Source organism: Apus apus, chromosome 4 (assembly GCF_020740795.1).
Source record: "Apus apus isolate bApuApu2 chromosome 4, bApuApu2.pri.cur, whole genome shotgun sequence".
NCBI lineage: Eukaryota > Metazoa > Chordata > Aves > Apodiformes > Apodidae > Apus > Apus apus.
In genome coordinates, this window is record NC_067285.1 from 90103867 (window position 1) to 90128674 (window position 24808).

Sequence of the window (24808 nt, forward strand, 5' to 3'; positions counted from 1 at the left end):
GTTCTACTAAATCAGCCTGAAGAGCTTGAATTTTTCTTAGGAACTTCAAGCAGGCAGCACCAGCAGCCACGTGACCTGCATCCATCCCTTTGGGACACAGATGCCACTCCAAGTCTCTTGAGAAAACCTGTCTTTTTTTCTCTGTCTAGAGAGAAAAAACAATTGTTGCATCCATTCAATCCTGTTCACAGTTGAACATGAGAAAAACAAAAGATCTTCTTTTGCTCCTGACTCAGTCTTTTCCCAGTTTTCTACCAGGTGGATCAGGGCTTTCACAATCAAGGAATTACACTTTGGTGTACGATTCGGTAAAACCTACTCTGCCATCCCACCAGCATCCATCTGACACAGCTGCAACTAAATGTAATCATCAACTGAGCAAGTTTTCTGCAAATGGCATGAGAGATGTTATCCCATGAGGCTAAATACATGAGCTTAGCATGGAGAGAGAACACAGACTACAGAAAGAAATTGCTGGTGCAAAGAGAAGGCTTAAAAGAGCCAGCAGATAAGCAAAAAAACAGGATACAGAGGACTGGGAAAGGGCTGAAAAGTCACAAATAATAAAAAATATATAATTAACCAAAAACCCAAATGTCAGGATGCTGACAAAGGAAGAGTAGTACAAACTATGTGTCTAAATAAAATAATGAAAAATATTATTAAAGAGGCAGTGAAACAAAATAAAGTAAATTATAAAACAGAGAGATGGTAACTAAACTATGACATTCTGAACCCTTTTAAAAGAAATTTTGGTAGCTAGAGTAAGTGTACAAGAACCAATGCATTACAGAATTTGTGAAGCTCCAAGTTGTTTCAATATTTAGGTGTTTGGTTTTTTTTAATTTTGTATATTACTGCAGCTGAAGAAATAGGAAATATTTGTGAGTCACACTCCAAAAATATGTTTGAGAATTTACATTTTGTGCATAGCAGCTGCCATGCCAATAACAGACTTCTCAGTAGCTCTGAGAATACTGTGTAACACTCAGATGTTTCCATGGTACTTCTGAAAGCCAGTTAAATGTGCAGTCCATAAAACTCCCACAGACATCTCTGAGTTCAGACCTTCCCCACTCTACCTGATCCCTGGCTTCTGGATCCAGCTGCAACTGAAGTGGCAACCAGAAGAGTCCATGTTTCTCAACTGGTCTGATAGCTACCCTGGCCATAAGCAGTCCCTGCCAGTCTGAGCAGACATCACTCACACTCTTATTTGAGAGGGGAATTACTGAGTAATGATACTAGATTATTTCTTCAGTGTATTTTTCATTAATTGCTTTCCCAAGGGGATAAATTTAATTTAATATCTTTTATGATATTTTTATGTCTGCCTTGCTGCCGTAGAATGGCTATTTATCTGTGGACCAAAACTCGTAATGTGGATATTTTTGCAGCACAGCTAAGAGCTGGCCAAATTCAGAGCAGAGGAACAGGTCCACACCAATGCGTTTCTGCTTGGGGTGTAAGGACCACGGCTGGATATTGGGGCATACAGTGATTGCTCATAAAACAGCAGTAACTTTTCCTTTTGAAAACCTCTGTGTATGACCACTTCTGCAAGCAAGTAAACAGACAAGCCCAGTAGTAAGAGGAATATTCAGTGTTAACCTCATTTTCATCTTATTACAAATAAAAACTATGACAGCAATACTGCAAAAGTAGATGTGGGATTTTTTTTTTTTTATAGCTTCCCTCTGAATAGAAGGCACAAATGTGGGTTTTATTCCCATCAGTATGAAAGGGATAGCTATTTACATTCATATCCATATATAATTTATTTCTATGGTGGTATCACCCACAAATTTACATTTAGTTCTTTTAAAGTACTTACCTTTGTCCTATGCTTGTTTACAATAACAAATACAAAAAAAAAAAAAAACAACAAACCAAAACTTAGCTCTATTTATTTTTTTTTTATTATGTGAGCAACTGTGTTCTAGCAAAAGTAGAGTATTTCTCTACTAAGATTAATGGATGGTATAATACTCTGGCAAAATATTAAATGTTAAGGCCAACCTTTATCACATATGACATTCTTAATGGTTTTTACTTTGTTTGGATAAAATATTCAACTAAAGTTATTCATGCAGTGCTTCTGTGACCCAAATCAACGGCTTATATGCCCTTCTCTGTCTCAGAATATCACCTTTCAACATCTCAGAGTGTGCTACTGAAATGTGCACCCTTGGTTTTGTAATTGGATACAATCAGATTGGCAGAAGTATCTGCTGTCCGCTAAGTCAGTTGAGGCAGGAATCTAGAACACATTACAAACCCTGCACCAGAGGTACTTAGCAAGTAAGTGCACCATTCATGATCCAACGAAAATGTTGAGCAAGGAAGAATGAGTGTGCCTGTATATATATACATATGCATATCTGTGTACACATTGGGTTTTTTATGTGTGCTTGCATATCGAGAAGCTTCAAATCAAGCTGCTTGCTTCATAATTTGTATCACATATCTTAGAGCTTGAATTTCTATCAATAACTGAGTGGCAAGAATAATCATCTAACATCAATTTTCTGACCACAATCTATTTCTACTTTTTCCTTTCCACACAGAAAGGAAGAAAAGAGCTATATATTTCTTATTGATGAAGTTCTGGAGAAAAACCATCAAAACATTTTACTTCTGCAAGACTGAAAAGCTTTTACTAGCTTTTGAGCTTTAAAAGGCTTTTAAAATATTTGCTAAAAGTAATGAATATTTTCTGAAAGAATTTTTTTAAAGTGAAAAGCTATCAACAAAATGTTTCAATTTTTTCCCACATAACACTTCCTCAGTACATACATGTTTTCCAAAATGTATAGCACTTAATGAAAAGCATACTTTTTGTCATGTCACTCTTTAGATGAAAATATGCAACATTCTTTGAATGAGATGGATGGATGCTGAATATTTGCATTCTATATTTGCCACTGCAGCCACATAGTACAACACTAAGAGAGCTATGAACCAGTCTCTTCTGTCTGTCATTGCTGGTTGTCTGCTTCAAATGAAGAGTTTAATGGCATTTTCAGGAAGAATTGACTCATTGGCCAGAAGACTTCTTCCAACAAACAGACCTCATCAACAAAAGTAAAATGCTTTTCTCTGGATGTTAATATCTATTTACACATGCAGGAGAAATAGCAAGTACTTTCCCAGCCCACTGTGTGACCTCTCATTAAGAAATCACATTCCCTTCCACTTCACTGTTTGCAGTTCCAGCCTTCTATGGGTTCTTACACAGCAAAGCAGTGTGCAGTTTAAATTTAAGCACCCTCTTAAGTGCTCTATTACATTAAGGCTGTTATCTTGTTTGCACTGTCTTCAAGGTCCTGGCACTATATCAATGTTCAGGAAAACTGAGAACTTGAACTTCATTCAATTCAGAAAACTGCATTTTAGTAGAGCTCAGTAGAACAGAGACTAAATTTCTGCAATAACATAAGTCATATACTGAAGTCAAAGCATGTACTGACCTTCTCTTAAACAGATCACTTCCAAAACACTATAATTTTTCTTATCTGGTTTTGGTAATTGCAAGGACTATAACTGTAGGACTTGGAGTTTGTGACTCCCTGGGACAGCGAAATGTTATCACTCATTATCATCCTTATAACCATCAGCAAGCTGGGGAGGTTTACCAATACCTACTTACCAGAGAGGGCATCAAGATCTGCATTCCTAATGAGGTAACCGGGGTCTGAACAGCCCCAGATAAAGATATGGGGTTTGCTTTCCTCAGGGAAGCAGTTAGGTCACTGTTTCTTTCATCTTTTAAAACAACACAAATACTTGTGTTCCTTTTGTCTGCCTGTATTCTAGCACTCACCTCCCCCACAAAAACCAGTCCTAGGAATATTTCCATTCCCAAAATGTGCAGGCTCTGCCTGTTTGACAGTCCCAACACAGGACATGAAACGCATCTTTTCTTCCTGTTTCAGTTTCAGAGGAGGAGCTGGTCACAGCTATAGAGAAGGGCTGTGATTCATCAAGAACCTGAGTTCTTTGATCTTCTAACTCTTGGATGACTGTCATCTCTATTATCTATGCACCCACTACATATTGCTGATTGTAAAATAGCAGTTTTACCTCCTTAAGGTTGGCATCATCCAAATTGTTCATCAGCTGCAGTATAAAATAGTAGGATTTCATTATCCATAAGACATTGGTATAGAGTATTCATAATTTGTATGTACTTTTCATGCTGTATATCAATTGCAGGGATGTCAGATGAAAATAGCAATAATAATAATATTGCATATGATATGCATATTGTTCCTTTCATCTTAATTAATCCAAAGCAATTTTATGCAAAAATATATGAGGTTTTGATAACATTATTATCAGCATTCAAATCACTTGACTGAATAGTCAAAAAACAAAAGGAAGGCTTTCCATCCTCTGACACCATGTGTACATGTGTTCTGACCTTTTCTGTTGCTTAAATAATACAATATAACATCATTCCTTCTTTTCTGTCCCTGGCATAGGCCAGCGTCCAACGCACGTCAAAGTGATTTCATTTCAAAGCGGAGAAAAAATACTTACAATACCACAGCAAAGGAGTGCAGGGCATGACCCTGCCTCTCCCTGCTGTTTGTAATGGTCATTGTATGCTTCAGCTATTGGCAGGGTCAGAAGGTACAAAGACTACAAGTGAGCTCACTTCCTGGTGTCCTCATTATCGTTCATCCAGCACATATGCGTACAACCAGGCTACAGTCTGCTCTTAGGGCACCGGTGCTCAGATAAGAGAACAGGTTATCTCCCTAGGGTTCATGGTATGCTAGACCCTGATGCCTCTGCTTGTGTTGATTTTCTAAAGTCAAAGCACCTGCTACAGGAGTGGCACCGACTCTGGTGATAAAAGCAGTTCCTGTTCCACAAAGCACATGGATGCAGTGGAAGTCTGCCAGGGCAATGTTTATTACAGTGTTCAAATTACTCAAAAGAAGATCCATATCTGTCCATGCATAATTGGATTTTATTTATCAAGCATTGGAAGGTCTGTCAGTACTTTCTTATTAGTTTATTTATGCCATTCTGCGTGTGATAAGAATAAATGAAACCTTTGAAAATCAGAAGCAAAAGATAAACTTCTTGGTAATTCTAACCTAGTCTGCAATTCTCCCAGGAAGAAACAACCCTGTGATATAATTGTTGTTTCTCTCTTTTGCTTGCTTGCTCTTTATTTCTCTCACTTTGTATTTACTAATTCAACATCTCCAATAAATTCCTCCCACAGAAAAAAAAGAGATAGAGTCTCTGGGAAGACCCTTGGAAGTTATACATAGATTTGAAAGAAAGGAGAAGCACTTTTTTGTTGTATGAGGACACTGTCCCCAAAGACTGATGGAGAAGAATCGAGAGCTGTTGAAAATAGTTTTGTCCTCAGCAGTTTACAAGTGGCGCTAAAAGCTGTTTGAAAAAAAGGAGTCTCCAAGAACCTCCTCTCACACTGTGCAATTCTTTAAATGATTCCTGTATTCAGTAGAAGGGGCTTGAAGCCACACAAATTGCACCAAGACTGTCTTGTCACATTGATGAAACTACTTGTGGTAGTCTGACATATAAGGGATAGGCTGAGACAGGTAATAACTGAGCTGTTTACATTAGTTGGCCACTGTTACTACTCCAAAGTATCTTGCAAACAGAAACTAATTAAGGTAAGAGAGAGAAAAAAAAGTCTGCTGCATGTCACCTAAATAAATTCTGCCATCAGTAAATTAAAAATGTATGGCTTGAGCTGCATAGCATCTGCCTGCCTAAAGCCATGTCTGTTAATAGCGTGGAAGACCAGAGAACTGAAACAAAGGATGGCAGGTGGGTCATGAAAAGAATGTTAATATTAATTAAACAAATCTAAATAATGTGCAAGCCCTGGAAATCTGAGAATAAGCCTCTATTCTTAAAAGATTTGTTCTAGATTACATCATTTAATTTCCTTGCTTAACAGTTTGGGTTACCACTTGGTGATAAAAGTTATATGTAGGAGTATGGAAAATAATTATTATTCAACATTTGTTGAGTGTTTATCTCACCTCTATCTCTATATCACTAGCAACAGGGAGAAACAGGCTGAATTGGACTTCAATAAAACGTAACCTTTTCACCAGTTGAAAAAAACCTTGTTCAAATTATTCATATATTTTTTTCTGGGCCTTTCTGTTTTCTGATTCTAGTCAAAACAAAAAAGAAGGGCTGGAAATAAAAGAAAAGAGCATGTAGGTCAACTTTAAAGAGTTGTGACTAGAACTTAGTGTTTGGTCACTTGCTCAAAAAGGATATTTAAACATACCTAGACTTGCCTGTATTTGGTTGTATGTATGAAATGCTTGAATACCTGTCTAGTTATTTTTCTTGCAGTTACTTTTCTTACTGTCAGTTCACATTTTAAGTTACTGTGGGTCTTTCTTTTGAATAATATGAGCAGTATTTTTCAACAGTGTTTAATTGTCTTGAGAGGGAACATTTTGTCCTGATACTTACTCAGACTCTGCTGGCAATTCTTCTGTTTACTTATGTACCATTTCCCATGATAACACCTTGAATTATGAAAAACAAACAAACAAACACAATACATTTGCCTTAGGCACCACCCTTATTTGTGGGGTTCAAGTTTTATTTTCTCTTGTCATAAGCAGCTTTTTCTTTTTCTTTTTCTTTTTCTTTTTCTTTTTCTTTTTCTTTTTCTTTTTCTTTTTCTTTTTCTTTTTCTTTTTCTTTTTCTTTTTCTTTTTTTTTTATCGCACTGTTCAAAATATTCGAATCATGCCTGTTCAGGAAGAATCATTGGGCAACTTGTGTCCTGTTTGAGAATATTCTGTAATTAAGGATAGCTTTAGCCAGAAGTGAACTAGAGCAGGACTTGCTGAGGGATTGCAGATAAAGGTGAAGGTGCTTGATATCGCAGATCACATGGAGAAGTCAGCAAACAGGATGGCTTTGAGTGAGTCCCTCTTTGAGCATGCTGGCCCCATCTGCCTGTAATCACTGCTGCTCCACTCAATGGAACACTTCACAATGCAGAGAAAGAAACCTGTGTTGGTCAGCAGCAAACGGCTGTCAGGAAAACTGCTATGTCTACTCTGACCCACTTCTTTTTAACTTGGCAGCAGCTATGGAAAACCCTGTTTACAGGTCTCTGGCAGGCAGATGAAGGTGTTTTTTTTAAAGAAGGTTATCCCTTCCCTCTTTCTCTTTCGCCTCTCTTTCACCAGTGCCTTACTTACCCTTTTTTAAATACTCCCTTTGTATCTTTAGACTACTAGAGAGAATGATAAATGTGAATAATAACATTATAATAATACATACATGGATCTCTGACTCAGTCATTTTATCTTTAAACATTAAGCCAGGTACTGTTTATACACGTAGTGATCCCCTTTATGGTTTCCAAACCTCAGTTACAGTTTGTCTAATTAAAAGGCATTTGTGGTCTATGAAAATAAAAATCTAGTCTGTTGAGCTTCTTACAAATGTCTTTTATCATATTTCTGATTGTAGAATAAAATGGCTGGCTGGTGAGATCCAACTTGTGATATTACGTGGTTCTTCATCCTTTGCCAGGTTATACTTCTTGTGGTGAATGGATCTTGTTTCCTAAGATTTACCTTCAATATACCAGAATGTCACAGGAAATAATACAATAATCTATAACCTCTTTCTTATTTGCACTAGTGCTGCAACTGCTGATTTTCCTAGTGTTAAAGACAATCAGCAAGCAAAAATTGGTATTCAGAAAAGCTCTATCAGTTAGATTTAGCTCAGCTGAAAATTTACAACATTTTCATTGATGGCTGTTTCAGCTTTTCATCATGGATTAATTACACCCTAGGGTCAGTCTGTCTTATATGGAATAATTACATCTAGTCACTCAGAAAACAACTAAAGAAGGCAATTGTATAAATGAAAAAAGGTGCTAATCTCAACTGCAATCAATAGCAGAAAAAAAAATTAAAATTATGATCTATTTTTCACAATTTAACTTCCTAAGCAATAAAGTAGGAAGAAAAAGATAAATGGAGTCTCGTTTTGATTTGGGATACACCCTGGCATTTTCATGTTTGGCAGATAATAACGTTTCTGTCAAAAGTTATTTCATCTTTTACTGTATTCCTGTTGAACAAAAATGGGAAACCATCATCCTCTCAGTATGCTTGGTTTTAGTTTTCAGACATCTGGTAAATTATGTACTTTTCTTTCCTGCTGCTTTATACAATTTAAAATCTACCTAAAAATATTACCCATCTGGGCTGAGATAAAAACAGGATATTGTATAAAAAGTTGAAGTTGTCATTTGCACTGCAAAAACAGGCCAGCCATTACTCAGGTGAACACAGAGCATTGTCTCCCATAGAATCATGAAGCACTCCACAACCAGGCATGAATTCTGCACAAGACTTTGGTTGAGGCAAAGAGCAAAGTTCAGCTATGCCTAGTGCAACAAAGTGCTGGAGAAGTGCTGATTCAGTCCCTACTCTTCATTGAGAGAAAACCTTATCACTCAATACACAGAAGTGATGAAAAGGATCTCTTGAAACTATAGGACTATTTTGTTCAGTATTAACACTGAGTTATGAAGGTCTTTGTTTCCCTGATTTATTACATAACTTAACTTAACTGGAACTGTGCTCTCAGCTATCTCATGACTTAATAATACCTAAAACTTTGGTACCTTCATCTTTAAACCCTGAGTAGTTAATTACTAATTATACACTCTATCTTCATTTCTTTCAAGATCCATCTGCACTGTACACATATGGTGCTTCATTCCATTTCTTATGCCATAGATCATAAAAGGGAAGGCAGAGAGCTTAAGACTTTTATGCAAACTTAGAAGATGCAACTCCTAGACAGCGTGCATAAGCCAGCTCTCCCTCAGAGTAGCCTATAACACAGCTGCGAGCCTTGATGTACAAAAGGGGACAGATTAGTCATCCACCATTTCTGTGTAATTCATCTATGTGGTGCAGAACTACAGATTTTGTTGCTGAGAAAATCTAAGGTGTGAGCTGTTTTTTTTTTCTTTTTTAACCAAATAGGTAATATGTCTGAAAATCAGAATGTAACAGGTATATACTTTGTACCAGCTCCTAAACCTCTTAGTCAAAATAGCTGCCAAGGGAGTTATCCTACATTTATCACATCTGTGGTAAGAGTAATTCTTTAGCAAGGTCTATGTGAGCAGCTCTGCGCTGTGTTCTGATTCAGAATTTGGCCCAGAGGTGTTTATTTTTTAATTAAAACAGAAGTTCTTGCAATCATACTTCTCATATAATAATGTTCTTATAAGAGAGCTAGAATCTATATCATGTCACAGAGTTAAATGTGTTCTGTTAAAGGAATGTGACTACAAATGCAGATGCTGAGATTATTTAATTACCTGTTTTTCTTTCAGAGCAACATTTCAGGGGCTCCTTTGCATAAATATCATTTAATTCCCTGCAGCAAGAAAAATCAATAACAATTTAGTCTAATATCATATATCTTCAAACAAGGCTGAAGCTCCATGCTTATTACAGTTCTGCTAGTTACATAACCTGCCACAGAGGAAGTATGAAAAACTGGACTGAAAGTTCACTAGACAGCTTTATTGACAACTCTTGTCCTTATCTGTTGTGACTTCAAAAGAGAATTGCTGGAGCAGCTCAGGATAAAATTACCTGGTTGAAGGAACTACATAGTGCAAGGCTGCTCTCCTTCAGTGGCAGCATAAAAAAAAAAATATCCTGTTACCTACATCCAGCTGCAAATATTGGCTTCTAAAAGTGCACTTCCACTGCACAGTCTCTCACATGAGGATGCACAGGAACATTACAGACCAACCTGATAGTAGGTTTTCAAAAGGCCTGACCACTCAGCAGACACAAAAAACAGCTGCCATGGCAAATTATTTGAAACAGATTTAAATTAATAGAATCTCTTTCCTGAACAAGTCATTTAGAAACTGCTTTTTCTTCTAAACCTTCGTGGCGGCTTAAGTTTGGTCATGGAGGGACTGTGTTTGTATTTTTGGATCAAGGTAGGGGCTGAAAGAACAACTGGACTTACTGACTACATGTTTGGGAACCTGAAAGCATCAGCCAACACCTGGAAAGGGAAATTCTCAAGATGCAGATTAAGACCTGCAATAGGTGGAAGGAACTCCAGCAATAATACTTACAGGTCTCATTTTTCACTGTGTCTATCAGTCTGTCTCTTATGACATTTTCCACTTGAATAGCAATGAAAGGCCTCACAATTGTCTGTGGCCCTGGGAAGGAGCATCCTTAGCTCTTAGATGGAGTGAACCAGTAGCAGGACATGAGCAGCTGGGCAGGAAAAGATCATATTTTCTTTAAAAGCTGTAACTTTGGTCACAGATTTAGAAATGGACTGGTTTCTGTCTTACGGAAGTTGCAGGGAGAAATAGGTTTTTCTTAAATAATAATGTAGGCTGCTGTCAATTCTTAGTATTTTTAAAACCTGTTTAGATACTTAGCAACCTGTAGTATTCCAAACAAGACTACCTGGAGTCAGTCCCAAAGAAAATTTTTGTTGCCTTCACACTAGCATTGACTGATTTGTCTATGCAGAACATAACACCTCATGTTGTTATAAAAGTTTGAAAATATTGGCCAGTACATTTTTCCATATTACTTTGTGAGAAGTGGAGAAAGAACAATTCTGTATATGGTGTTTCTGTGGTAAAGAAGGCATACTCCTCTGACATTATTGATGGATGGTGTCTATAGATATAGTCCCAAAGCAAAATCATGCTAAGGTTGTAAAAATGCTTTCCACAATTCTTACTAGCAAGGAATGATAGTTTTTCTGTCTTCTTTCTTGCCATGTGTGAAATGAGTCTCTACCTCAGTGACTCCAGCTGCTCATCTGTGACCACTTCTGTTGCTTTGTATGATGGAGGCTGTAAAGAGCTGTGCTCTGACAGCCTCCCCACAATATAACTTCTATGTCAATCAAAACTACAAGATTGCCTGTTTGAATGGGAAGCTCTATTTTTTCCAGCTTCTTTTCAAAATCAACAGGCTGGGGATGCTGTCCTTATTATTTTTCTTAAAAGTTCTGTAAAAACTCAGTGAGATTTAAGTTTCATGCTTTGTATTACTTAGCACTGGTGTTGCATCAGTGAGGAAGGTTTTAATGCATGAAAGTCATATCCTTTTCTCTCTGGTTGCAAATTCTTTCTAAAGCATATTTTATTGCAATTAAGCAACAAACTTATGATGCTGCTGAACATTGCAGTCAGAGGTTAAAGCTGCAGCCAAAAAAAGCAATATCTCTTTCAAGCCATTAATCATGTACCTTGTGTTGGTGTAGTGTGTCATAAACTGCCAACACAAGTAGAAAAATGTCAGAACAGGCTGCTGACAGACCAGAGTAGTCTAGCAAGCATTATGTGCAAATAAAGCATGACTTCATTTCTTCTTTCTTAGGGGAGGAAATACTCCTCAATGACACCTACACATCAATTAAATTAGCAGCAGGTGAATCATGAAATGTGGGTTTAGTCAAGTGCTAAAAGGCAGTTTTCCTGGACCACTGTAGCACAATACCTCTATGGCATGTGTATTTTTATATTTGTCTAGCTTGTGTTTGTAAACACGAGTCTAGGTATTTGCAAATCCTAACTCAGAACTGTGACAGTTCTGAGATCTGTAAACTAAATGGAATTGTAATGTAATTAACTTTTTATAAACTGTTTTTGCTAATGTCTTCTATGGCATGAAATCAAAAGCATTAATGCATGCCTGGATAATCCAGTAAAGATAATTCCTCACTCTTATGATTTATTTTTTTATGTATGAGTTATATTTGATCCTCATTATTACCATATTTTTGCAATTGAACAACTGCACAGCTGTGCAATCTGGTGACAAATAGGCCCAGCATAGCCAAATATTTGCTTCCATATTTGTGAATGTAACTAAACCGTACTTCACCCAAGACACTCATTTGCAGTGAAGATCCTTAAATATTTGGTTGCAAAGTAATTTATTTTTTGACAAACATTTGAGGTCAATGACCAAGAATTATGCTAGTAATTAAGCATAAAGGATGGTTTATATCTGTAGGCAATTTATTTCAGCTTTATGCGTTCCACGGGCATTGTTTATGCCCTGCCAAAGGCACATAGATATTCATGGGCAAGAAGACATGGCAAATGAATTAACAGGCAGCTTGTTTTACCACACCAAAGAAAGGGAAATAGCCCCAACTTTTGTTGATGGCCCTAGTTTAAGAATATTTCGAGATGTATTTTCTCACAGTTGTCCTGCTGAGTCACTGAATTGAGCTTCACAGCTAGAAAAAACTGTGTTTACTACTGATTAAAACTAACCAGTTCCTCTTCTTCTGTGTTGTAAGAGGTCAATTTAGGAAAAAAACATATTTTCTACTGCTAGAACAAGTAGAAAAAGATGTGCAGTAACATCCTAAGAATTTTTTTATAGGCTGTCTATGTAACATTATGTTTTTTTCAAGTCAGTTTGAAGAAAGATGAAGTATTTTCCACATTAACTCAAAAGCTGAGTTCTCTCAGGAGCAGTTCCACAAAAGGACATGAAGTCAGAGCCCCAGAGTAGTACATGAGCTCATATTCAGTGTTCGTCTAATATTCCAGGTCAGCTACCACACAGATAACTAAAAATAAGAGGATGGCAAGCATCTATGGTATTTTCTCCTACTACACTCTCATTTTATAACTATATTCAGCTCAGAGAATTTCCTGAAGCCAATATGGTTTAGGAATCCCACTTAGTACAACCAGGAGGCAACTTTTTCCATTTGGCATTCACATTCATTGCCTGAGAACAAGTATGCTGGTTCTTTCTTTCAGAAGGAATGCAAAAATATTTTTAGATTTGAAGATAGAGAATGAAACAAAGTGGTAGAGCATGATTATTTACAATCTTTTACATCTTGGCTACCTGAATTCAGTCTCCTCTCTGCCTCTTGTCCATAACATGCAAGTCACTACAAACTTTTCTAAGATAGCTCCCTGATGAAACAATGCCATCATTATAAAACTTAAAAGTGAGAAATAAAGAAATGGATGTCAAGCATGGTGCTGAAGCATACTATTAGGGATGGCAAGCTGAGAATCAGCAAGCCTGTATTCCACTCCTGCTCCAGCAAAGTATTCATGCTGTCTTGTGACTGTCTAATTCAAAATACAACTCCCACCACTGCCTCCTGCAGACACGATTTGTAACAAAGCAGCATCTGCTTATGTACAATTTGTGTAGGATCTGATCCCCTAGGCATGCTCAGAGGACACCTATTGCATCAATCTCTGCAGGTGAGACAGGCAAAGGAACGCCTGTTTTGTGGTTCCCATAGGACATGAGTAGGAGGTAACTATCATGTCCTGTCAACACTGAGCTGCTGAGGCACATGGCCAAGACAAATCATTAGTCAAATTTTCATTAATAAAAGGCTTTGAGACAAGGTGGCACAAAAGAGAAGTTTGGACGATCACAGTTTTGGAGCTTGATGTCTAAGTCCTTCTTCAGAAGCCTGTGGGTTTTTTGAATCCATACCTAAAGTCTTGATTCACTCCTGTACCACATACCCTATATATCCATATTCACTGCAGTCCTACCATAGCTTCTTTGCTACACCCATTGTTGTCCAAAGGATGAGGCCAGGGTATGAGGCAAAGTAGCCACATGGCACACACTTCACAGGGGGAACAGTTTAACCTTGTTCTACCTCCCAGACAAGGGCAGCAGCTCTGCTTTTTCCTATAGGCTGCACAGTCTGCTTGAACCACAGGCACTTACATCCTAGGTAGGGCAAGCCTGAACCAGCTCGGTTCAGCTCCAGCCATTTGTTAGAAGCAATATTCTATTAACAGAAGAGAGAAGGTGCTAAAGAAGTGCAAAATGATATTTTCCTCACTGTTCTTTCCATCTGCCTCCTACCAGAGTTTGGTTATACTTGAGATTCCAGTGTGTTTCACACACATTAGGAAGTGTTTCAGTGCAGACTTTGCCTCAGGGAAGGTTGATATGCAAAGATCCCTCTCTTAAAGTTCAAACAGGCACCACGCATGCCACTAATGCCTGACTGCAAAATTATTAAAAGTTATTTCTCAGCTGTCTTGCATTTAATGTAGTCATATCTACTTCTACTAAACAGATAAAAAGTATTGCAACCAGTGGGGAGGTATTAATTCAGTGTCATAACAGTTTTCACTCACCTGCAGATAGATGTAGGTGTGATTCGAGAAACAGTAGACACTTAACATTCTCTGAAGCAGAAACATATGGAAACACAGAATAGAAATGTTTATTGTCCCAAGGTTTCTCTCTGCCTCACCCCATACAGTGCACCTGAGTGAACAGTGTCCTCATTTGTAGATCCTTTACAAGGATCAGGACACATCAGGACATGGATAATTTTGAAGTCTTGCAGTGCTCTAGAAGGCTGCACAGATGATCAGTACGTAATGATCAGACTGCCAGCATGGAAGTCTAGCAATTTATTTTTTCATCAATTATCGATTCAGTCAATATAGAAGTGATAAATATTACCATGGTTTTGTTGCTAAGCTTCCCAAAACTGAGTGTATTGAAGAGTCAAGACATCCCTTACCTAGATTTTTTTTTTTTTAATGAGACTGATAAGTGTTTTTTAACTCAAAGCTTGTAGATCACTTTCAGAGGTTTAGATAATTTAAATCTATTTACTGAATATTTCAAGGCTATGTCAAATATGTATTTCAAGTCCAATAGCAGCAAACCCTAAAATATCATGAACAGTCTGATAATGGACTTGTCTAAGCTCAGTTCTTTACAGCTAATCTGTATGAGAATATGACAACAATAAATACCAGTGTCCTTAGTAATGACTAACCTCAGGCTCCAGTTAAAAGCTCACAGACCTGAACATGTTACTTTTTCAATCAGTGTGACTATTTAGCCACCAGCTCTGGAAACTAAATGTTTTAACTGTGACTTAATCAGCTGAATCACTGTCTCATGTACTGTGGTCACAGATCAAAGCATTTCAGAAGGTACAAAGGAAATGCTAAGGGACACGGTGCCCATTCTAGTGATGATCCAGCCATCCCTCCAACACTGAATTTTCTGTAACAAGCAGAAACCTACTCTTCATAATCACTTGTTCCTCTGTGTCATAACAATTTTTTTTCTTATTCTTTGGTGGATTTCAGTGCAACACTGGTTAATGATTAGTTTTCCAGACTTGCTAACACCAGGAACATACACTGGAACCTCAGAGGAGGCACTTAACAGCTGACTGGTATTTATCTCCATCCATAAAAGTGGAATTACTAGAGCAAATGCTATGCTCTAGGTTATCAGCAGGTTTCCCTAGCATTGCTACTAGCAGGTATACGCAATGCAGCATGCTTTGTCCTTTTGCAAGCCGTGCCCTTTGGTAGTCATGGGGCGGGATGTAGGGATGAGAATAGGAAGGGAAAGTTCAGGAGACCTTTTACAATCTTAGTTCAGCAGAGGTCTTTGAGTTCAAAGAGTCCAGTGATGCTGAAGTGTCAGCACTGGTCATCTGCCAAAGAAGTGAGGAGGACAACATCATGACTTCTCAAATGAAAGTGCAGACCTCTCTCTCTCTCTCTCTTCCCCCAGATATGAAGGGATTGTAGTGATAAACAAACCGGGGGCTGGAGTGGCATCCAACATGCCACCCACTCTAAAGTCGTTGCTTGTACTATTAACACCAAGTAAAGAAAGATGAAAGTGAATATAGCCAGCCCTGAAGCTTTCCTTCTCTTAACAAACTTCCACCAGATTCTTAACTCATTCCTACCTCTCTCTGTAAGCATTAATAAGTGAATTCTTTATCAGGCTGAATACTGACTTGCACTTTGCAACCTTAAATGTTAGCTCTACCTGTGAGACTCCATGCTGTAAAACATCATAAAGATCAAGTACATGATGTCTGACTTAACCTATATCCCTTCTGGTGCAATGTTCACAAAGGTATTAATCAGGTTTGTTAACCAGGCCTGTCCTTTTGCAATGGACGTCAGCAGGCCCTGCTTGAGGATGAAATCTGTAGCTAATTTAACAGAAGGTGACCTTCAGAGCAGGCCAGAGGACCAGTTGAGCATGTAAATGTGGAAATGGAGGAAAGGACCAACGCTAAAACAGTGGAAATGAAGGGAGACCTGTGTAAAAGTTTGGCTGAGCTCCATTACATTGCATATTGGGATGGAAACTTGGTCTAGCATGAAATTACCATTGCAATACTTAGTACTATTTCAGAAAACCCAAAGATTTTTGCTCTGTGTCACCTGGAAACTATCATATGGGTGCCCTAGTAATAAAAATTGGTCATGAAGAAAATTATATTTGTATCAAGAAAACAAGAACAATTTCTCTACTACCTTCTATGGGAAATATATAGAAAATATTCATCTCCATTCACTTTTAGTAACATGCTGAAATAAGACCACAATTATTTTGGCTATGCAGAGAAGCGTCTTATGTTCCTGATGCAATTAGCAGGTCACATGTCCAGCTCTGGACCTGCTGAAACCATCACTTTCAGTGTTTCAACAGGAGATAATTTCACTTATACCAAGGAGCTGCACGAACAGGGAGACTGGGAGCTCCGGGTTCTTTCTGTTATTCAGGCTTTTCAGTAGTGCACATTTCTCATGAATAAAATATTCCTGACTGTTTGACTGCTGCGCTGGCAGCCCTGCAGGAGGCCAGCCTTCTGGTCCCAGGCTACGTGCAAAGGGAGGGCAGGTGGACATGTCTGACCATCCCTGCCCTCTACCGATCACCACAGACAGGCCTCTTGCCTTCAACTTCACCCCCCCGCCCTTTCCCAGGATGTGGTTGCTATGTCAACACTCTCTGTGTGGCATTCACCCCTGGGAGAAAAATGCTGGAGATGTTGCCATGGAAACAATGCTCCCCCTAAAGCATCCTTGCCTTTCTGCCCCCAAAATATCTTGCCATGAGGCTGAGATAAGCCCCAGAAACATATTGTGTCCAAGCCCATCCCCACGGCCCAGCTCCTACTGGACTTGCTGCAGCTTCACCAGCGATGCAGGGCTACCCAGATAGGAGACCTTTTACTGTCATAGTGCTTCAGCTCGCATCTGGGGACACAGACAGTCATCAGATAGACTTATGCAAGGAACCTAGTTTCTCTTCCCAAGGAATGGTGGAAAGGGGAAGTAGCTGGTTGTGCTGGTGATTAATTGCTCAGTGTATGGATGTGGGATGCACATCTACTTGGCAGTAGATATGCGTTCCCAGGCCAGGCTTGTATCATACAACAAAAACAACAAAAATCAGCTTTTCCTCTAGAAATGTCTCCTGTATTACACAATTCTATTCGCATTCATAAAAACACCAGAAGGTATGAGTTTTTTCAGGTAAGTCTGTTGTGGGAAGGAATTGTCCAAATGAATTCAATAGAAAGGCTTTAGTTAGAAAAGCAGAAAAAATGTTCAAAAATGCAAATATACCATGGAACATTAAAATACACATAAGTGCTTTTAGCACAGATATCTGAACAGAAAATATCAAAGGTCTTGACTGCACAGCTTACCAAAGCCCCGTTAACAAATCTCTGCATATCCCTAGAATATCTGAACAAAGTGATTTGTTTCAAAGGATCTCTCCTCTACCACAGGGAGCATCTGAGAATTTTGGGTAACAGCATAGTACAGGAGTTTGCAGATATAGTCTGAAGAATCAGAATACTGAAACTGCTCAGAGATTTAGGATTGTCAAGTGTTTGTGTGCATATTCTGAGATTACAAATGTCTGCTTTGACACTGACTCTGAGAAATGTATAGTGAGGTCATCTACTGCTGAATCATCAAAGGGGCAGAAACGGGCTCTCCTCAGAGAAAAGGGACTTTATATACATCTTAACTGTTATATATCTGCTGTTGCTTACCTACAAGAAGCTAAACATCATCAAGTTCAATCATTAATCTAACACTGTCAAGTCCACCAGTAAATCATGTCCTTAAGTGCCACATCTACACATCTTTTAAATATCTCCAGGGATGGTGACTCAACCACTAATCCAGGGAGGAACTTACAAAAATGCCCAGTTGAAGGATTTTGAGTTGTATCTTCCAATAGAGACATATTTCTGTCTTATACCTTTGAATACACAACTCCTGTTGCTCTCTAAGTGGTATTTAATAGTCTGGAACATACCTACAGAAGACTAGAATTCATCCTCTAACCTTATCCTAAAGGTCTTTACTTCATCTGTAATTAGATGGATTTCAGTCATGTTTCACATCACGATCAAGCAGTTCCCAATCAGTGTCAAAGTCAACCTTCATGCTTTGCTCTCCTCTGTGTTCACCATGTGGCACAGAAAATTCACTCACAGTATGACAAAAGACATGCAAATGATGATTCTTCTTCACTGGACCTCAAACTTCATCTCTGGGGAAACAGGAACTAGTTTGAGTAGAAACCTCAAATTATGATGTTCTTCTTATGGAATATATGTCTTTGATACAGCAGATGCTTAAGGGGAGAATATACAGTTATTTCTGGAAACTGGTTACAGAGATCTGCCTAAGCAGAAGCTGTTTAATTCCCCATATATTTTCCTATCAGTTTTCACAGCTTGCCTATTTTTTGGCCTTTAAAATGTCTGTAGCAGAGTGCCTATATTTAATTATGTGCTATATGAAAAATTTCTAACTTTGTTCTCACCTGATAATTCAATTTTTTCACTTTCTTCTGCTGTAAAATACAAGATCCTTATCATTTTTAATTATTTTACAGGGTTTAATTATGGACTTCTGTTGTAGACTTGGCTACATATCATATTCTGAAGTTATCAGATGGATATTCCTCCTCTCAAGCCTTTGTTTCTTCCAACAAAACACATCATAGAAATAGTGCCTAGCTCTAACTCTGCTAGGAATAAAACAAACTTAATTACAATCAAAGTACATTGATTGCGGTCCATGAAACTTGCCTGAAGAACTTTCAGCCTAAAATTCGAAACAGAAACAGCAAGATGACAGGGTCTCTAATTAAAGTATGTATGTCTGCAGATGGATCCATTTATTGAGGTGATTCAACTTTTTAAATTGGAGTCACTGATGCAGCAGAAGGAAGGTTTTAGGAGGGAATGAGGCTAGAGAGGTGAAAGGGTGAACTTCAAGTAGCAAAATAACATGGAACAGAATTTGGAATAAAGGTTGGAGAAGAATCCAGACATGCCCCTGCTAACACTTCCTAACTTGTATCTACTTAGAAAACCTGAATTTACAGATTTTTTTGGAGTAGGAAACTCAAGGACAAATTCTTCAGTGAGTGGCTTGAAAGAAAGCAAGATGCTTAAGTGCTATGTGATGTACAGAACAAAAATGAACGGATAACTAATCTCTGAAAAATTCTTCTTTCACAGGAATATCATAACATTGAAAAAAAGACTTAACACTTAGATGCAACATAGAAGATACATAAATATTCAGAAGAAAGAGAATGTTAATCTACAGCCATTTCTAAATGTATTACGAAATTATTTAGCTTCAAAGTTAGAAGAACTTTGAGAAGATTCCATTTCAATGCACAACCATTGCTATCAAATTCCTTATGCTTTAAAACAGCATAAATAGTTTTAAAATGAAGCTTTGAAGCCAATTAGAGGTTAATTTAAGTAACCATCATAATTCTGAATTATAAAAAACTTTAAAGATAATTTGGTCACATAGATGTTGCTCCTTTTTAATATTAATGATTTAAAGACTTGAATGGCATATATAGATAAATTATATGTAAATTAATTTTTTAGAAACTTTATCTTGGTTTTTTTGAGGCCTGTATTTCTCTGCTAAGATGTCAATGTGGCATATACTCTTTTAAGTACAGTTATTCTGCTCCTTTTACAAAATAAATGGAAAACAGTAATGAAAGAGACCTCTGACTAAGATTTCATTCCTCTGAAATTTTCATGTGGGAAAATCATAATTGCTGCCATCCTGCATCTAATTTGATCTACTTTGCAGATTAAACACAATGGAATTTGCAAGTATACATATTTACGTGTAGGGGAGAGTAGATAACATCGTAAACACATTAGAACTAATATAATAGAAGTGGAAATATGACACATCCTGTACAGTGGATCTGTATCGATCTCCAACAAAGCCCCAGTTAATCCCTCTGTTATGTTTCTTTCCTGGTCCATACCTGGATATCACAACATGCTTAGGTCAATTTTAAAAGAAAAATTTCACATTTGATTTGGCGTGGGGAGTGGGAGTGTACTAGAACAAACAACAAGCTCCTCCTCTACAGTAACAGTAAACAGACTGCAATGGGAATGTGGCAGAATATTGAGAAATCCTAAATGAGACAGGTTTGGACAAAGGGAAAAAATAACTCAGGGAGTTCCAAGGGACAGGTATGGGGCTTAGAGTCAGCAGGACCACATCACCTACCTGAAATACTTTTGCCAAATTGTCAAAGAGGGCTTGACCAGCGCTGACTTTATGCTTGACTCCCCTGACTGTGCCATTTTTGCTGAGGATGTTGACTCGCTTTGTACCAAACCCCTTCTCCTTCCTGGCTCTGACTAAAATGAGCAAGTCATCCTGCTCGTTCTCATTTTCATCGCACTCAGACCCTACGTGTCCGTTCTGCTGCCCGTCCACTTCGCTCAGCCGGCTGGTTTGGTCAGTCTCCGAGCTACTGGTGTACTCGGAGTCCAGAGAGTCGGCAGCCTCCCCGTCGGCGTACACCTCCTTCAACACCCTCCCACTGTGTGAGGACGCAACGCGGAATCGAACCTTCCTCGACAGCCTCTCACCCTCCACCTTCATCTCACTTTTAAGCATCGCCTCTTCCATTGACATAATCAGTTTGCATTGTTCCAGCGTGGTGCCCATTGCATTTGCCAGTCTGTCACACTTTGCAACAATATCAGCACTGTTTTCTGCAGGCTGAGGTTCTCATATTAAACTAAAGAGGGTTCCCAAGAAGCTACACTGCAGTTCTGCAGTTAATAATGGATGTGTTTGTGCTATGGTTACCTTTAAACTAAAACCCGTAAAACGATCTCATCAATTAACTATTAAAAAGTCACGGTGTACTTTTTAGCACTAAGGAAGAAAGCAAGAAATGATATTCACTGATTAAAATAAAAATTGAAACCCACACAGGATAAATCAAATAACACAAATGTCATGAGTTTATATTAATGCAGTTTTTGTTTGCTGAGAAAGGCAAAAAGGAAGAGTTTTTCACTAGATGTGCAGTGTCAAAACTACTTATATACGTTACACCTGATGGAAAAATTGCAAAATTCAGCACTGGAGTCAATGAAGTGCACATTTCTTTCACCAAAACACTTAATTTCCCTACCAGTCAGACTTCATTCACCAAAGTTTGGTTGTTATATAAGCTTGCAGAGACCCAGCAGGGAGCTCTGACTTGGTGTTTTGTGATACTGGCAGAGCAGCAAAGAAGCAATTAGTCACAATTTGTTGCACAGAGTAACAGAGTGTTATTAAATAAAACCAGCCACAACTAGTACCACACAGTAACCACAGCCTCTGCTCTGTTTTGTGTTATTCAAGGGACTGGGCCAAGAAAACCCAAAAAAACCCAAACCAAACCAAACCAAAACAAAAAAACCACAAACAGACAAACAAACAAACAAAAAAACCAGAGAAAGCTACTTAGCAGGGACAACAAGGAGCAAACAGAAAAAAAGTAGGGAAAATGTGGATTCAACTGAAGGGGAAACAAATTCCCCTATCCCAACAAATCACATGCAGAGGCTGGTGCTTTAGGCACCCAGCTCTAGATGTAAAAATAACAAACCCACATTGCTTCTGGCTGTCTACTCAATAGCCATGTAGTAGTGCCTTAGATCCCCAAACTGCTTCTGAGCTTGTGTGATGATTCCAACTTACAGTGCTATTTCTGCATTTTCTCCATTTAAATTAAAATGCAAAGTATTCCTTAGAGCAGCACCAAGAACTCCATCCCCTTCTCACTTTCCTGGCAAATGTTCCCTACTCACTCCCTACAGCATCATTTTCTCTCTAGACTCATGAATACTGAATCGCTTCCTGAATGCTGTTACCCCCTGACAGGTGTGGGCATGCAAAGAAACTCTGGATGCTCAGCCAATGCAGAATGGTAACACTTGTGGTTATGGGCAGCTGCAGAGCTTCAAGCATCTGAAGAGGCTTTACGGTCAAGATTTTTAAAGTGTAGGCTCAAGCCTCTTGGCAGTTAGGTGGAGGCAATTGTGCCTTTCTTTTGAACAAGAGAAATGAAAATACTGCTCTTGAGACCAATTAAAAACACAATTTGTGGGACTAAAGTCTAAAATTATGTATTTTCCATCTACAAAATAGAAACAAACTGCTAGTGGCATTTCACAGCATTTATAGTTGCCACTCTTTCTAAATCAGGTGATTCACTGTATTAACAACTACTACTATTTACACAGAAAAAAAAATAGGTAAGAATAATCTTACAAGAATCAAAATGCTTTGCTACTTATCTTTTAGAGAAGAAAAAAAATCTGTATCAAAGTCTGTACTAAAACTGAATACAACTATAAGACACCTCTTGAAATTAATTTTTTGGGAGGTGGATCACACTGTAAGATAGACACCTCGCCATGGAAATTTTGACAAGACATACAGTTCTCATTATTACTGAAAACTGTTTTCAAAACCTGCAGTAATGATTTTTTTATATATTTTTGTCATTCAATAATAAAAAAAAACCAAATACTGTGCAGTCAATTGCCACAGGTTTAGAAATGTGAGCTTCCGTTACAGAAATATTTTGTATGACACACTTATATTATTCTCTCCTCCATTTGATGTTGCATATTCTTTAACACAGAAACCATTTTACTCCTATTGCAGGCAAGAGGAAAGCTTGTTTTGTCTGTAGTGCAAATGATTTAATGTTACCTGAGTGATCCAAAAGTTAATGTAGCATTGAATAAAAGCAGAACTAACCAGTACCACATTTTAAAAACACTCCAAATGCTGTTAGGATCTTGTTCTCTGTTGGTAAGAAATTAGCTCATCATTTAGTTTCATGGCAATTTCATTATTCATTGGGAAATACTTTGACATCTGGTTAAGAGAAATGAGAAACTATAGACACGATTTTCTCTGCAAAAAAATACGCAGTCACAGTGGAGAGTGCCTCTTGACAGGAGCATTTACACATGTAAGATTTCATCTTGATATTGCAGCTATGGATCTTCTCTGAGCAAACATGACTTTGGGGGTAAGCACACAGCGCCAGCAGGAAACAGATTACAGGCTCTAAACTGGTTGTATTCATGACATAAGACATTTGAGAGTTCAAAGACCTGAAATGCACATCTTTGCACCATCTGCTGTGTGCACCTTCTCAGCAAAGGCAGAAAGGATGGAACTTGACTAAGCTATCTCTGTCCCTCTTGTAGAATAAAACTTGTAGTGAATGCTGACACTAATTCCACTTACCCAGTTTGATGCTGCACCCTGCCAGCTGTTCTATTTGTGTTTATCATTTTCTATCTTCTATAGAGAAGTTTCATTCAAAAGGTTATTTCACGTAATGAGTGGCCTTCATTAAAAACTGATGTTGAAGGGTTTTGCAGTAATCAAATAGTTCTTACCCATAATTATGACTCCTCATGAATCATTTGGCTATTGTCAGTTTTTGTTTCTGCTAGGCTTGGCTCTAATGTTCTGCCATGGATTAATTCAAGGCCAGGGGGATCCAGCAAGCATTTATTGAAGCACACAGAGATAAAGTTGTCACAATGGAGATTTCTCCTGAATAGAGAAGCATCCTGTGGGAGTGGAAAAAAAGTATTACATCCATTTCTGTCTCTTCTCTCTCTTCTCACAAGGAATTGGACCAAGCCATTACCTTGATGTTGCTGCTAAATAGTATGGTTTCCAGTAAATTCCTCACATTATATCGTATTCAAATTTATCACTAGACTGAAAGGAACAAAGATTATTATATTTCTGCTAGTTGTTGACTTCTGACGCTTCTTGACACACAATCAAGAAAGCAGCACTGGATGAAGCCCAGGGAACAGATGCTGTACGGCGCAGTCTAAAAGACAAACATCTGCTCTGAGACAGACATTGGAGAATCTCCTGTATTCCATACAGGAAGGTGCCAGCAGAAGACAATTCATCACATCTTCCATGACAGAGAAAGCAGAGAAAGCCTAAACCTCATTGCAGTCTATGGCTTCCCCATGAGGAGAAGAGATGGGGCAGGTACTCGTCTCTTCATTCCTATGACCAGTGACAGGACTCAGGGAAATGGCAGGAAGCTGAATCAGGGGAGGTTTAGGTTAGGTATCAGGAAAAGGTTTTTCACCCAGAGGGTGCACTGGAACAAGTTCTTCAGGGAATGGTCACAGCACCAAGCCTGCCTGAGTTCAAAAAGCATTTGGATGATGCTCACAGGCACATGGTGTGATTCTTGGGGTGCCGTACATAGGGACAGGAGTTGGACTGGATGATCCTGATGGGTCCCCTCCAACTCAGCATATTCTATGATAATAAGCTCAGTCTGAATACTTACCTTTGAAATGACTGAAACCAGGTCAGGTGAGCCAAACTCTTTAAATCTTTTAAGATGAAAGCTTTGAACTAAGCTAAAGAAGCAATCACATTATGCCAAGTGAGACCCTTATAATTACATTAAAATGGAAAAAAAAAAGAGCAGAAGAGAAGAAACTAGTCTCATTTATAGCCCTGTCACAACTTCTTTAATTTGTAGAGGACATCTAGCTGTCAGAGTTCACAATTTATATGTGTGTGTGTATATATATATAT

General features: G+C 38.2%; 1 protein-coding gene across 1 annotated transcript in view; it reads right to left on the reverse strand.

Annotated features, from left to right (window-relative positions):
- Nucleotides 1-20842, reverse strand: part of GRXCR1 (glutaredoxin and cysteine rich domain containing 1) — a 34276-nt gene extending 13434 nt beyond the window's left edge. The window contains exons 1-2 of the mRNA XM_051617439.1: nucleotides 20429-20842; nucleotides 17024-17026 (exon numbers count right to left, since the gene is read on the reverse strand). Coding sequence (XP_051473399.1) covers nucleotides 17024-17026; nucleotides 20429-20842 — 417 coding nt within the window. The remainder of the gene's footprint in view (nucleotides 1-17023; nucleotides 17027-20428) is intronic.
- Between the last annotated feature and the right edge of the window lie 3966 nt (nucleotides 20843-24808).